The 15970-nt window shown below is 43.0% G+C and overlaps 4 protein-coding genes across 4 annotated transcripts; 2 read left to right on the forward strand and 2 right to left on the reverse strand.

Annotated features, from left to right (window-relative positions):
* Positions 1 to 4463: 4463 nt before the first annotated feature.
* On the forward strand, positions 4464 to 5467 carry CLUP02_18106 (uncharacterized protein; the record flags this gene model as incomplete). The annotated part of the gene is made up of 3 exons (XM_049297010.1): positions 4464 to 4575; positions 4665 to 5222; positions 5343 to 5467. 3 exons carry the CDS (start codon positions 4464 to 4466, stop codon positions 5465 to 5467), a joined length of 795 nt encoding a protein of 264 aa, XP_049138234.1.
* A 183-nt stretch (positions 5468 to 5650) lies between these two features.
* On the reverse strand, positions 5651 to 9831 carry CLUP02_18107 (uncharacterized protein; the record flags this gene model as incomplete). The annotated part of the gene is made up of 12 exons (XM_049297011.1): positions 5651 to 6534; positions 6594 to 6718; positions 6782 to 7065; positions 7119 to 7697; positions 7780 to 7888; positions 7957 to 8266; positions 8331 to 8426; positions 8485 to 8637; positions 8699 to 9103; positions 9191 to 9387; positions 9446 to 9585; positions 9652 to 9831. The coding sequence occupies 12 exons, from the start codon at positions 9829 to 9831 to the stop codon at positions 5651 to 5653; spliced, it is 3462 nt and encodes a 1153-aa protein (XP_049138235.1).
* A 1569-nt stretch (positions 9832 to 11400) lies between these two features.
* Positions 11401 to 12584, reverse strand: CLUP02_18108 (uncharacterized protein; the record flags this gene model as incomplete). Its single annotated transcript, XM_049297012.1, has 2 exons — positions 11401 to 12449; positions 12506 to 12584. Coding segments are annotated over 2 exons (1128 nt in total), but the record flags the coding sequence as incomplete, so codon positions are not given.
* A 1677-nt stretch (positions 12585 to 14261) lies between these two features.
* CLUP02_18109 (uncharacterized protein) lies at positions 14262 to 15970 on the forward strand (the record flags this gene model as incomplete). Its single annotated transcript, XM_049297013.1, has 3 exons — positions 14262 to 14273; positions 14381 to 15005; positions 15060 to 15970. The coding sequence occupies 3 exons, from the start codon at positions 14262 to 14264 to the stop codon at positions 15968 to 15970; spliced, it is 1548 nt and encodes a 515-aa protein (XP_049138237.1).

A 15970-nucleotide genomic window follows, 5' to 3' on the forward strand; every position in this document is an offset into this window, starting at 1 on the left:
TAATAGTATTAGGTTAATTAAACGTATAATAAAAAAGGAAAAGAGGCTAGATATAGTAATCGCTAGTAAAAAGGCTTAGATTTATTAAATAAGTAGAGATTTAACTTATAAGTAGGGTAATAAAAGAGGTAATATTATATTTATAAAAAGGATAGATATTAATTAAGTAATTATTCTAAAGAAGAGCGTATTAAATTATATAAATAGTATAAAAAATCGAGGGTAGTAAATAATAAAACTAGCCCTCGTCGGTTTAATTAATTCCTCGTTATATATAAGGGTAAATCTAGGGGTATAGAACTTAGTAATAGTAGCTAAAGTAGCGGCCTAAAGTATATACCCCCTATAAGAGATTCGGAAGATAAGGAAGATCTTACCCCCTATATTAATAAATTAGATTATAACGAAATTAATAATATTAATTACTCTTTTTTTGCCCCGTTAGCCTTTAGAAAATATATAAAACTAAATAAATAAAGGGTAGTAAAAGCTCTTAATAAATAGGCTTTTATTTATAAATAATAAGGGAAGGTCCCTTAAATAATAAATATAGAAGCGGCTAAAAGGGCAAATTTAATAGGGCTAAAGCCTATTCTCTTAATAATTAAAAAAAAGACGCTATTTTTTTTAATATTTAAAGAGAAAGAATATAGTACTAAGTAAATCTAGGGGTAGCTAGAGGGGTCCTTTTTATATTACTTAGATCCCTTAAATACTAAGCTTATATAAGTATTTTACGTAAATAAAAAGTATAGCCTAGATAATTTTTATAAAATTATTTTAAATACTAGGGTATTATAATAGTTAACTAGAGGAAAAGGGTAATTCTAAGCGCTATAAAAAATCGTATTAATAATACTTAATACGTTAATAGTGGGTATTATAAGGATTAATTTCGGCCTAAGTAAAGAAATCGTTACCCTAGGTATAATAAAAATAGAGACATACTTCGGAACAATAACTTTTTATATTTTACTTATTAATACCCTATTTCTCCTATATTTAAAAAATATAGATCGACTAAGTATTATATTCGATAATACGAGGAATAGAATCTCTAGTAGTAAATACTTTAAAATAGTTAAATAATAATAGGGGTATGCGTTTATAAAGCTTATTAATAATATAAAGTTAATTAATTACTTAATAAAAAGTAAGCTTAGAAAACTATATTAGAGATTTAGGTACTCGTTAGTTACGAGGCTATATAACCTTTTAAAGTAATTAAATAATAATAATATTAAAATAGGGGTACTAGAGTAGTTAATAAAAGTATATTACTAATACTAAATAAATGCGCAGAGCCTATATAAATTTAAGTTTAAATTACGTAATAAGCTTAACTTTAACTAAGAAATCGTCGTTAATATTTTTTATTTAAATAGTTAGTTAGTACTATATATAATCGATATAGCTATATCTTTTTAAGTAAGGTAATTCCTCCGGGATTTATAAGTAAAAATAGTGTGGGTAGCCTTGTAAAAAAGCTAGATTAATATATATTAAGGACCGCTAGATAGTATTAAAACCGACGCTAATACTAGCTTTAAGTCGGTAGAATTTAGGGATAATACGACGGCTTATAGTATATAGCTAAAAGTTATACTTATTAAAGCGTATTATAGTATTAGAAAAGTAAAAAGGGTATACTAATAGTTAAAAAGGGCGTTTAGAATTATTAAAGAGGAAAATCCGGATTTTATTAACGACGAATGCCTCTAGATAGTACTTAAATATTATAATAATATTATAAGGCCTAACGGACTTATACTAATACTATTAATATTTAGAGCATATTTAAAAACGACTTTAGCTTTATTACTATCACTAGGTATAAACTAACGAGCCCGAGTAATGAAAAAAATAATATAAATACTACGCGAAGTAAGTATAAAAAAGTGAGTTAATAAGGTAATTACTACGCGCAATAAGCCTAATATAAGGAGTAATTTAAATATATTACTAAATTTAGATATACGAGTATAGTGCGAAATTATTTAATAATAGGCTAGGCTATATAAATTAATTTTTATTAACGAGCGCTCTTATATAGTTATAAAATATTACGACTAGCTATTTAAAATATTAATTATAGTAGTTAGACCGTATTATATAGATCCTAACGAGGTAATTTCTAACTTATAAAAAGAAAAAGAGCTAAGGGAAACTATATAACCTGTAGTAGAGGTATAAGAAATTATCCTTAACGAAATCGTTATAATAATACTAATAAATAACGAGGAAGAGGAAATTACTAAAAGGGTACTAATACTACTGGCAAGACGTTACGGAAGATTACGACGGTAAGCCCTAACGTAGTAATTTATTATTAATAACGAGGTAATTAATACTTTTTATATAATAAAAGAGAAAGCCGATTTCGAGCTAGCGGTTAAACTACGTAAAAAAGGTATAATTATAATTACTAAAAAGCCGTATAAGGGATTAGATCTTATTAAAATAAACACTCTTCGTAATTAAGGGGTCTATCGATTTATCCTATACAACTTAGAAAAATATATAAACCTCTATATATTTAAATTATAAATAGTTCGTAAAATTAAAAAGAAAAGAATACCCTAGCTATATAAGAAGTTTAAATACGTAATTTAGGGGTATAGTAATATTAAAAAAGTAACGCTATTTATATAATTACTTACTATATAGCGCTATAGTTAATAATTAATAATAGTATTAATAATATCGTTATAAAAAAAGGGATACGAGATTTAGAGCCGTAATATTACTTAAGCTTATACCTAATCGGCTATAGGGCTTATAAAGAAAATCCTAGCTTATTTATTAAAGGAAATAGCTAGTAAGTACTTAGAAAGTACGATTATTAAAGTACTTAAGCTATTATATAAGCTCGTAGAATTAAGTACTTATTAATAAGCAACTTACTACGATTTTTATATTAATTAACTATTAATAATTATTTTTATATATAACCTATACTTATTAATTACGGAGTATAAAAGTAACTAATTTAAGATCGTTAGAATATAAACTAATAATATATTAAGCCTATTTAATATTAACTTTATAAAAAAGGAGGATAAGGAGCTTTAAAAAGCGGGCTTCGTAGCGAAGCTAAAAGAGGTCTTTATAATAAATACCCCCTTAGTATTTAATAATAGGATTTTTATAATTAAAAAAGAAACTGTCGTTTTTTAATAAAAGGGGTAGGGTAAGAAAATTAACCTTATTAATCCGAATATAACTAATATTAAAAAATAATATAAGGCTAAGCTCGCGCGAGGGGTATATATTATAAGTATTTATTAGTTTAAAACGACTTTTAATTACGTTAAGGTAACATAAGCTATAAATTTAACTAAACGAGACGTTAAAGTACTTAATAAGTAGCTTAAGTAGTAGTAAATAAATTTCGATCGAGGTCTTGTTTATTACTTAATCGACTTTATAATTAGTAAGCTCTACGTTTTTATTAATAAGTTATTTATAAATAATAACGACCTTACTTCGTAATTAGGGTATATTATTATCTTAGTTAATAAGAGTATAAGCGAGAGTAAATTTATTATATATAATAATATAATTTATTACTTATTAATTAAAAATAAGTAGGTAACGAGAAGTATATTAGTATTAGAAGTCTATAATATAATTAATAATATTAACCTCTTTTATATAATTTTAATAATACTAAAGAAAATTACTAATCGAATTAGCTTTTTACTTATTTTAATAGTTATTTATACTAATTCTTATTTATTATATAAATACTTTATTAAATTAGGAACGACGAAGGAAAAGAGGCTTATAATCGATATTATAGCCTTTAAATAATTATATAAAAAGCGCGAGATACTCGAGATCCGTTAGATTAATAATAAAAATAACCTTATAAACGCTTTTATAAAAGTAGTATTAAATAAGGGATTAAAGTAATTTATAAATAATAAAAAAGTTATTATATAAATAAAAGAATAGGTTATATAAAAAGAGTAAAAAAAAGGAGGAAAAGGAAACGACTTAGTAAACGGGCCCGAGGTCGAATTATATTTCTAACCGTAGTAGTTAAATTAATAAAACAAAGAGAAAATTAGTATTAAATTAAAAGTCTAATTTAACCGTAGTATATAACTAACTATATAGAGGCTAATTAGGGGCCCTATTTATAATTATTATAGCTAGCCTAACCTATAGTTAGAACCTCCTTTTTATACTTACTACGTAGATATTTATATAGTTCAATTAATCTCTTCGTTAACTACGGTTCGAACCAACTACCCTGTAATAGGGATACTAACACAGGCTTTGCGACAATACCTGCTCGTTACCTTATGTGGATCCTGACGTCTTGGGCATTGGTGTGAGTTCCTCTCCCGGCATCGGCAGTAGGCTTAAGGACTTGATATATTGATCTGGTGATTCATTAGGTTCTTGTCTCGTACTACATTCAAGCACTACTTCTCGTTATCTGTGCGACGGCCATTATGGTATCGACTGGAGTCCAATTGTGGAAGGTATCACAAGCTCAACCGACTGTCAGAGAAAGTCTGAGAAGCCCGTTGGAGACATTTGTGAGAGTTCAAGCTCTGTTTGGCAGTACGTACCTACCTAGCTTGGTCCCTTGAATGTTATCTTTGTCATTATCCATTGTCTATTGCAAGTGATCAACTGACTGATTGTTCTAGTTTCTTTGGCTATCGCAACACTTATCATGCGGCCCGATGAGATCGACCCATTGAACGGATATGCCCTAATCTTGACAGCTATCATGGGTTTCCTCCCACCAGTGTTCACCCTTATGTTGCTTCATAGCCACGGAGTACGATCGCGTTTCTCGACCGCATTGGTATGTGCAAGCTATTTGCTCAACACCGTGACCTTTTTCGTACTCGTTCGGAACCTCTCGATTTCTACACATGACAGGCTCTTTTTGGATAAAGCCATAGACAGCCTCTTCAGTGCCGAAGCATGTGGCGGTGGCTCGGCTATATCACTTTGCTACCAGCTGACTGGTACGGACCCCGTCGGTTTCCTCTCCGGCTTTTACGACAACAGTTCGTTCGCAAATATCAAGACTGTACCACTCCTATGGATATGGACAACGCTGGTGTTACTCGTGTTGATCACCAGACACCTTGTGGCTACCACACAAAAGAGAAGCGACGCAGTGGGTCAGTTACCGCCTGCCAAGCCCCAAGGTCTTCATCGGAGCAAGCGACCTTCCGGATTTCATGCATTCTTGAGTAAACCGCTGTTCACATGTTTTATACTATCTTTGGCGATAATTCTATTCTTCTTATGCCTTCTGTATCAATACCTGTTGGTAAAAGCTAATGCTCTGATGGATGTGATTGATCAGAAAGGTTGGTCCTTTGGACAAGTCGTAGCCTTGTTGTTCTGGGTGCCACCATTCCTTGATATTCTCCGGTCAATGTATGAGAAGGAAAAGTATGAAAAGGTTCAGAATGCGCATGAAAGCCAGAGCTAGTGGAAAGATCAGGTCAAAGCACTCTTCAATTTAGTACGCTGAGATTCTATTTGCATTTATAAGAGTGATGGAGCTTGTAGCTCAAATTCAATCAAATTTTGTGGACAACCTTTGCGTACAAGTTTAATCGTGGAAAATTTTTCACCTTCAAAAGACAACAACTGCTCAAATATCATCAGTCGTCTAGTCCAACTCCTTGCCAATCTTGTCAAACTCCCGACGCCACTCAGCGACCTTCTCGACCTTCTTGAAGGGGTCAAGGTTCATGGCCTCGCTGTCCACGTACACGCTCTCCCCAAGAGTGAGTTCGCCTCGCCCAACGAAATTGCCCAGTTCAAAGCTCGCATACTTGGAGCTGGCATTAGAACGGCCACCGTCTTCCCAAACTCCAACCTTGAAGGTCGCACCCGGCCGGAAGAAAAAGTTGGACCCTTTGGCGGCGCCACTCCGCGTTCCACTGTTGACAATCTTTGCCGAAGTGTGAGGCTTGTTGGACTCATCCTCTTTGTGAATCTGGGAAGCGTTGTTTCCGTTGCCGCCACTTGGTTTGCTGTTGCTCGAGGTTACCTTCCCGCCGCTGTTGTTGCTGCCGTTCCCGTTGCCACGATCGCGGCAGTCGGCATCCTTCGCGGAACCGTACCCTTGAGATCCGTAGCCCTGAGAGCCATAGCCCTGTGAGCCATAGCCTTGGGAACCATACCCTTTGGGCTGGGAACTGTTGTCCTTGGTTGACACTGAGAAAGACATCCCAGGAACACCAATCTTGAAGCCTTCTTTGGAAGAAGTGGTCTTATCGTTCTGAGGCTCGGGGTTCCTTTCACCTTCTTTGGTAGTGTTCCCACGATAGAAACCGTCTTGGGGAATGATGGCAGCATTCTTGCTACCAATTTCAATGTTCGACGGGAATGGCTGCATGGGCGCCTCGCGAACATCCTCAATGAGAAGGACCAAATGTTTCTTCCAGATCGAGTCGTCCACCTTCTTGTAGAAGTTGAGCTTGCAGCGGCCCGCGGAAAGTTGCGTGTTCGGCGCACGAGTAATGACATGATCAATGTTGGCTTCGTTTGCTGTATGAACTTGGTAAGCCGAATGTCAGAGGTAAGACTAGCAGCATGAATGCACTTACGAGTTCCGTAGAGGTAGAATGGCATGAAAGTATCCGGGTACTTATCGAGGCGATACTTCGAGTTCAATGGGCGGCTAACAACGGTCTTCCCCAACTGAACACAAACGTCTTGGAGGATGATGCCGCTAAAATCGTTAGTGGGATCCATTCCTAACACATAACGGGCCACGAGTTGACATGCTACTTACGACTCTTTTGTCATAATCTGACCATCGAAGTGGCCCTTCTGCTCAATGACATCCTTGGCCATGACCTTGCGCTGAGTCACGAGCAGCATCGGCTCGGTGGGGTTCGACTTCTTCAAAGCAATGTACTTGGCCTTCGACTTCTCGTCAAAGCTCGCGTTGACTATGAGTTGCTGTCGATGGTTCGCCACATGGAACATAGGCAGATGGATCAGGAAGATCTCCTCTGTGCCCTGAATGAGAAAGCTGTGGAAATCCGGCGCCGGTGTGTTGCGCTTGCGGACGATCTGCAGATGCAGGTCAGCTACTGACACAAAATGATAGACTTTCAAGAACAAACCTTAGTCTCCTTCGCGACGACATCATAGAAGATGTCGGCGAGTTGATTTGTGAAGTTGCCGTCAGTAGGGAATGGGGACATGACGACGTTTCGCAACACCATCAAGTCTTGTGAACTCTGCTCTAGGCCGAGCCGCTTGACATAGTTTGCCTTACACTCTCCGTACAGTTCGTCTGAGAATTCGGTGGAAGTCAAGAAGAGAGGAATTTTGGTAGGATCGTCGTCTGGGCTATCAACAGAAAGGGCCTCAATGACTCTCTGCATGAGGTAGTTGGCCTCTTCGATATCATCGTTCAAGCGTCCGTCTTCGTAGCGGAAGTTCAGCGCGAAGGCGTTGATGTTGAGGTCTGAACCCAGACTTCTCAGGAGTTTCATGACCTTTTCGTCATCCGGTCTGGCTTCATCTTCGGCAATAATGGAAGTGTTCGTCTTTTTGACAATCTCATCCCTGATACGCTTCTTCTCGGCCTCGATCTTCTCCTCGGTTGCATTCGACTCAAGCTCAGATGGGAGCATGTTGAAAGGCACGCAGACGAAAGGACTTTTGGAGTCTGTCAACGCTGCCCACTCTGCTGACAGCTTCATCGAGTGTGTCAGCATGAAACATGAAAAGACAGCACAAACAATCCTGAGAATGATGAAGAAAGTGAATGAGACATACCCTGCTGCAAGTCCAAGTAACCTCTCCAAGTAAGGCACCATAGCCTTCGGCATCAAGACCAATTGTCCTATTTGATAACCACGTCGAAACTGCAGAGGCACCGGATTTACTGCAGTGAATATGCATAGTTAGTTTCTTCTCCATTACTGATAGATCTCTTCCAATAGGTAGACTGACCTTCCTTCGACACCGTAGATGCCAATGCTGGTGACCGAGCCTCGGGATAAGTAAGGACTCGTCCAGGTGACCAAGAACCGCATACGATTGTCACGGTAGCAAAGGCCACCAGCGGGATAAGGGATGTAGCCTGCTTTGTGGGGGTCAACAGTAATGGAGTCGGCAAAGCGCATGGCGAACAAATCATCCTGAGTCTGGGCACGAAGTGTCGCATCCGGCACAAAGCCATCGGCCGCACCCATGTCAGTGGGAAGATTCATGACATCTCCTGGCCGATAGTCCTTTGGCAACATGGAGCAGAAATATCCACCTGAAATGAAGTTAGCGCATTCAGTTGCAAACGGAGTCGATTCTCAAAGGCTCGGAACACTTACCCCAGGCAGCGTCGGCATGAACAACAAAAGATAATCCTTTCGCTTGGAATTGCTTGCGCAGGGCTAGAACACCGCTGAGAGAGTCCACGGCACCCTCTTTGAAAGTAAGGTCAGATTTTGATCAACTCAGTGCGTTCCGTTGGCTCTCTCTTACCTTCCGTGGAACCTATGATAGCAACCACCGCATAAACGGGCTGTCCTTTGTCAAGATTCTCCTGCAATTTCTTCTCCAACGCGCCCAAATCCAGGCGAGCTCCTGCATCAACTGGAATGCCGATGACGTTATCGGAGCCCAAGCCGCTAATTGCTAGATTATTTGAATGCGATCAGTCTCCAATCAGTACATTGAAAGAAAGGCAATTACTTACCAGCACCCTTGGGCCAAGAGTAGTGCCTGGTATTCGACAACATGTATTGGCCTGGTAGTTCAAGCCCGAACTCTCGCTCCAACTCATCCTTTCCAGTGGACTGGATGGTGAACTTCTTCATTATATATGAAAGGAATGCATTGGACACCCCGTGCTCCTGATATAGTCGATCAGGTAGATCAAGAATGTCGGATGGCTTCAAGTTGAGCAGATCCCAGGTCGATAGATCAGTGAATAACTTTGTTTCACCCTTGCAAGTCTCAACTTTGAAAGCCTCCGACAGGAAGTTGAGTGCCTCGCCATTCCCAAAGGCCTTGCGAAGCGATAGGGGATAGAACTTCAGGTTTCGAGCTGGGAAGGTATGAGTAACCGATATTGTAAGGCGATAGTTGATACATACCGACCCTAGAAATCAGTCGTTAGCGTCTGACAGTGTTGCAGAGACTGAAGGACCTCACCACATGGATTCCAGATTGGCAACGGTGCCGTCACAAGTCACATGGCCCCAGGAAGTAGGCACTTCGGTGTTGTCTTCCTTAATGTTGTAACCAAAGAGATCGCACAGCTGCTCGCCCACTTCTATCTCTGCCAAGGTCGACAGTGGACTTGCTTCGAACGCGACGTTGTTTGGATTGTAGAGCATCGTCATGAAGTATCCCAGCATTGAAGGCATGGTAAGGTCAGTGCACCTAAGTCAATCAGTTCAAGAATGGCGCACTAAGAAGAGGCTAAGCGAAAAGCACTGACATATGAGCTTCATAACGAGGGGACCAGAATGGTATGCTTGACTTGCCCAGGATGTTGGAGGCCTTTCGAACGGCATTCTGGAGCTTGTCCATGGAATTGCGGAAAGCAGGCGTGTTCTGTGTCTTCTCATCGATGAAATTCTGCTTTCATATCAGCATCATGGCCGTTTTGTACTTATCAAGCAGTTGAGTATCTTGGTAACGTACTCCATCTTCAGGGTAGTAACTCTTTCGCGCACTCTCAAGTTCATCTAAAATGATGTTGATGTTTTTCTTGAAGTATGGAAGGTTCTCGGCTTGTGGCCCAATGAAGTACGACGAGATGATCTGATGAGACTCATCCTCGTAGGTGGCCGTGGTATTGTACGTCGTATTTTTGGAAGTCATGATGGGAGAAGAAGTAAAATGGTGGTCGATGAGTTTCAGCGGTAAGCTGGGCGCCGTTTTTCACAACTGAAAGCGAAAGGAGAAGCCTTATAAATACATGCACAACTCGATCTAAGAATTCTCCAGTTGTCGCCTTCTGAATCTCGTTGAAACTTCTTTCGACCCTTTTGCGGTTGAGCCAATGGGTAGATGGCACTGCATTTCGCAGTTTCGTGATGACGAAACGATATTATGCAGGCTGGCGATCAACAACCGCTTCCGCCTTCTAGGGCCTTCATGTATTCACCCATATTCATGCAAGGTCTTCATCGAATGACTTGACCGGTCAGGCCTTGCATCTCGTATGATGCCAGTTTCAATGACCCCTCACGGGAATGCCTTCCACATACTCACCGGTGTCATCCTAGCGAGGTTCCGATCAACTGGAAATTGCCTTTCCGTGAACGAAGCCAACGAATTACTGTGTGAAATATCGAAGATGTTCGATTCTCATGCATACCGCGCTGCCGTAGAAGCTTGGACCCGGGCGGGCTTTGCTCGAACTCGCAGCGGGAGCATGCGTGTCTCACATAGCCGCCGCCTATCATGGAAGAGACAGGCGACGACGGCAACCCGCTGTATGAGTGAACAATTGCACGACACTGACATGAGCCACTGTATCACTGCCATGTTTCCGTGATGAGGAGAATAGGAAGAGATTGTTAATGTACCTTACTTAGACTGAAAAGGGTGGACGGACACCCAATATCGAATACCATTAGCCAAACCTTTATTTTGAGCTCAAAACAGACCAATATACACGACGAATGAGGAAGCCCTAATGTCTCTGGAATGGCCGGCACACTAGACCTGGCGAGGGGTGAGAAACGAAGAGACTTTGTTGACTGTACTACCCAGAAGCTAACAAATTCCCAGGGAGTCGTGATAGTTCTGGTCCGATCGGGTATGATCCGGAATTATCACTGTCGGCCCGGGGAGATCGCTCCTAGAGTAGCACTGGGCACACAAACTGTTCGGCTACACCCGCGCACTTTAGAACTAGATCGAGGTGGTTGCAGCAGAGGAGGGGTTTCAGGCTTGGCAGTCCACCTGTCGACTTTCACCAGCTTGAGCCTCTCGAATGGAGTTGTACGATTCTGAGACAGCGTAACAGGCCCAGTAGGTATTCCGACGGAAACCGACTGAGCTGCACAAGTGAGGGGTTTGTGATTCACCGGTCGTTTTGCCAATCATGCATCTCATGTATGCACGACTCGTGACGTGGATATCGACCATTGTGCGGGGCAACAATACCAATTAGGTGTCGTGATGATCTCATTCCAGCAACTTGAACTTCAATGCTTGCTCGCTTACACGGCTTCTTTGGTACCTGAACGCCCATCAGACTGGTTCAGAAAGCGGACATCGGAATGGTACTTATGTGATAAATAAACCAGACTATTATTTTGGCTCTATCTATAGGACAGAAGCTATGTACGAAATATCTCTTCGACTCGCTGGCTCAGGTGTAGATTGCAGTTGCGAACTCTAGCCGTTCGAAGGGCACATTTAATTGCGATCAAAGTATTCTTAGTTTGCAGACAGGAAGGCTTTCCACGCATCGATGACTGAACGGTTGGGCGCGGCTATTTCGATGACTTTTTTGCTTGTGGTCGACGCCGGGCATTTGCCTTCCCACAGAGTAACTGGAGCAGCTTTGATCGAGGAGATCACGTTCTTGGACTCTTTTGTTGCCAATACCATAGCGTCCACAAGAGACACATCCCTGTACTCGACGTTGTCCACGGGCTCACCAATTGCCTCCTCCACCCACTGAACAATTTCTCGACCAGTCACATCTGTAGGCCCATTCAGAACATACTTTGCCCCATTATGCCGAGAAGGATCTTGCTTCCACAGCAAATGAGCAGCAAAAGTACCAATATCGTCAGGGTCTATTGCGCCTACGGGTGCGTCCTTGTCCGCGATGAGCTTCAGGATTCCCTGCTTCTTCGTTTGACGGTATTCTTTGACAAACTCAACCGCACTGTATAGGTGTGCCGCGAAGAAAATGTTTGGCTGCAGGGACGTCCACTTGAGTTCTCTGAATTCTGGCGAACTCAACATGGTCTCAATAGCCCAATGAGTCCGCGGGTAGTAAGCCTCGAAGTCTGGACGAACGTTGGCAGCCGTTGTGGAGATGCGCACAACGTACTGTACGCCGGCCATCAGTGCGGCCTGGTGGAAGGTCGATTCCTCGGCGAATTGGCTCGGACCGTTGTGTGATGCGATGAAAGCCTTGATGACGTTCTGTTCGCGCAGCCAAGAGGCATTGATATCGACCCAGTTCTTCTCGATCACTGTAACACTAGGGAGACTTGCAAGATGCTGGGCAGCCGACGAATCGATGGAACGCGTAAGAGCAAGGATGCGAGTGTCAGGCGAAACATCGCTATTACCCAGAAAACGGGAGAGAGTCTCGACGACACTTCGACCAGTGTTGCCCGTTGCGCCAGCGATGAGGATTGTAGGAGTCATGATGGTTGTAGATAAAACTTCGAAATATCGCGATCCTCGAAATTTGCCAGAAAAGAATTTGAGACAAACGCCTTGAATTGTCCTTTGAATCGATAATTGTACTTTTGTAATGCCACGACACATGTTAATCATTCTATGGCCTTTATATCTAACCTACCTGATGGCGAAGAGTCCTTGCGGAGATCTGCGCCGCTGCGGAGTTTGCGGACAACCCACCGGGACGTACACAAATCGCCCTTTATAGAAACCAGACTTTGTCACTAGTCCGCAATCAATTAGTAAGCTCTGCAACGTTATGTCGGCGTCGTGATGGCATCTTTCACCCCAGGCCACGCCTTTGATCGCGTAATTTCAATTATACAATTCCTGAAATCAACTCATTGGTGTTGTGGATAGGGCTGTCAGCAAGACTCTCGTCCCTACCCCCCATTCCCAGGAACACTGCATCTCTATTGCATATCTCGATGCCCATGTTGTGACCAGGAGACTGTCCGCCAGAAGAGCAAGTACTCACTGTAATTTTCGGTTCTGCGAACAAAAATTCGGGTTTCTAGTACCGTAAGCTTAAGTTGATCAGTTCGACAAAAAATAGGACTAGCATCAGCACTCCACGAGAGGCCTGTTACGAGCGTTGCCACATGCTACTCACATAAGCTCCTTTGATAGATCCTTCTGTACTTCTCGCTCGCTTGGTTTCAAGAAGGAACACTCCCTTTCTATGCCCATTTTTGCATGCCATAAATTGTGAGATATCTGAACAAGTAAATGAGGCCGCAGGCGTTGCTGGGAAAGCTACCATGCAGTCTTCCTTTCCTTGAACGAATTGCATGTCTTGATCATATTATATGTTGCGCAGCATGGTGAAATGAATTGAGAAAAAGGTTTTTGAAGTCACATTGCTCGCCTAGAGACGAAATCACATATTATTGTTTATATGTTCTGTTGGTTGATTGCGGCGCGCTGAGATGCTCCCGCATTTCCGCGTCTATTTCGCCTTTCCGGCGTGATGCTACAATAGCTTTGCCTGATCATTCCTGCTCTCAAAGGCTCTTCTAAAGGAAGCCGAAGCCGCATAAGTTTGGGCTCTGGTGGTCACCTGATGGCATTGTCCAGGTAGACGTCAGGGGGACCAACATGGCGGGGCTGGTAAACTTACAGCTGTAACGTCGAAATAGCTACGCCACGTTGTGCTACTTGCATCGCGCTCTCCGGTGGCCGATGCGTAGACCATGCTAATGCCCGAGGCAATAAGCTCACGCCGTTTTTCAATGAAAATACCCACTTGTTGTCTGCTTTAACGGACAGGGACAATGCGAGGCAAACAAACAAGCGTGCACGGTGCATCGCAATTGGTAGTCTTAAACTCAACCACGCAGGTTCCAACAGCTTGGTATTAACCATGCCACAAATCTGACCGTTCAATCTTTAATAGTGTAGTGCAGGATTAGGCGTTCGTTGCTGCCCGCAATCAACTCGTCTCCGCGACGACTCTTTCCAAGGAGGTCGCAGATACACTACTCCGTACCGCGTACATAGACAGATCAATTACTGTAACTGGCCTGCCTGGCACCGCTGCTAGCTTCTTACGATTTCCATACAGCCGGCGGGATGGTTGCCGTAATAAGCTTTTTTCGGAAGCTTACACAAACTCTAATCGGTCCCGATTCCTTGCATGCCAGTTTCAACCTTCCTACGGCAACTTTCTCATGGGCAGCAAGGCAGACGTTGACACAGGCGCGAGACACTTCGGCCACAAACAAAAAGCGAAAATTAGTGTCGTCGCAAGGCCGATACACTAACAAGCAGCACTTCCAGGGGGTGGTTCATGATTCAAGGGTGCCTGCCAGGGGCACATCAAAAGCATGTTTCCCGACGAACCCAATCTGATGGGGAAACGAACTCAACCCTTAAGAATGTTCTCGTCCGTACCCTCCCCTCTCTGTCGCGTCCGTGGACGATCACTTCAACCTACGATACGGCAACCTTCCCTGGGGAGTTCGGGATCTCAACACTGTCAAACGTCCCCAAGTAGCTCATGATGAAGGACTCACAGGTTTCCCGCCTGCTCTTTGGCGTCGTGGCATTCGTCATCGCTGCGACGGCCGTCAATATTCCTCAACCTGTCGGACCAGCCCATCAGGAAATCCAGGGACCGATAGTATGGGCAGCTTGTCCCGGGGACATTCGACCTTTCAAAGGCAACAACGCCACATCGGCTCTCCAATGTACAAACTTCTCGGTCCCATTGAACTACAATGACCTTGGGGGTCCTCAAGTTCAGTTGGGGATAGTCAAACTCCCGGCACAAGGCAAGCGCATTGGCAATCTCTTCGTGAATCCCGGCGGGCCTGGAGGGGCAGCGTCAAGCATGGTCGCACGAATGGCTTCGAAAGGGATTTATATCAGCGACGCAGTACGCCAGTCATTCGACATCATTGGAATGGACCCAAGAGGCGTTGGCCTGAGTACACCGCAGAAGTGTGACACGAATCTGGCCAATCAGCCAAGCGAGTTTGATGCGACTACGCCGGAGGGTTTCCAGAAGCTGTTCAACTACAACAAAGCTGTGGGTGAGTCTTGCCGGGCAATGACTGGTCCACTGTTCGACAACATGGACACAACATTCGTCGCCAAGGACATGGAGGCTGTCCGTGTGGGTAAGATCTATTCCCTATTAAATTATCCTGGCTGGAGGAGCTGACAACAGACAGCTACTGGCGGAGAACCCATGAACTATTTCGGAGTGTCATATGGAACACAGCTTGGGGCTCAATATGCTGCACTGTTCCCCAAGGCAATCCGTGCCATGGCGCTTGATGGGATGTTGCAGCACACTGGATCTTTCGCATCGAACATCATGACACAAGCCACGTCCTTGGACGCCACCATCCAGGCATTCTTTCGGTTCTGCGAAGCTAACGCGACTAATTGCGGAGAGGGAGGACAGGACATCCGACAGACATGGAACAAGATCCTCGAAGTCGCGGGCGCGGGAAACCTCAAGGCGGCCGAGTGCGACGGGACCATCAAAACCGGCTGCTTGCCTGTTGCCACACCAAACAACGTGATAGGCTCTGCACGGTCGACTCTGGAGTTCCCCCAAGACCGGAGGGCATTTGCCGAAATGCTTAAGCTCGGGGCCACCGGGAATGGCTCCTTCTTTACTCCAGGCCTACTATCCGGTGACATTTTTACCGACTCTCGCTCTTTATCCATTACAAACGTGCAGTGCCAGGACGGACATTTCTTCGCTGCTAAGGATCATGTCGAAGTACAGCGAGTGGCTGATATGACCCGGACTTTCACGACTACACCAGGCATGGGAGAGTTTTGGCATCGGGTGATTGACTGCACCGGGTACCCGGTTAAGATCACGAATCCGCGGACGGCGTTGAATATTAAGGACACGCCGCCCATCTTGCTCGTACATTCGAGATTTGACCCGGCGACGAGCCTGGTGTATGCGGCTGGTATGATGGAGGAGTTTCAAAACGCTACTTTACTTCTCAGAGAAGGATCTGGGCATACAAGCTATCTGCTGAAGGGTGATGCCTCACGCGTTGTAGACGACTATTTGATCAATCTCAAGATGCCGGCGCCTGGTACGGTGGTTTCGAGTTAG

The sequence above is a fragment of the Colletotrichum lupini genome, chromosome 10 (genome assembly GCF_023278565.1).
Source record: "Colletotrichum lupini chromosome 10, complete sequence".
Lineage (NCBI taxonomy): Eukaryota > Fungi > Ascomycota > Sordariomycetes > Glomerellales > Glomerellaceae > Colletotrichum > Colletotrichum lupini.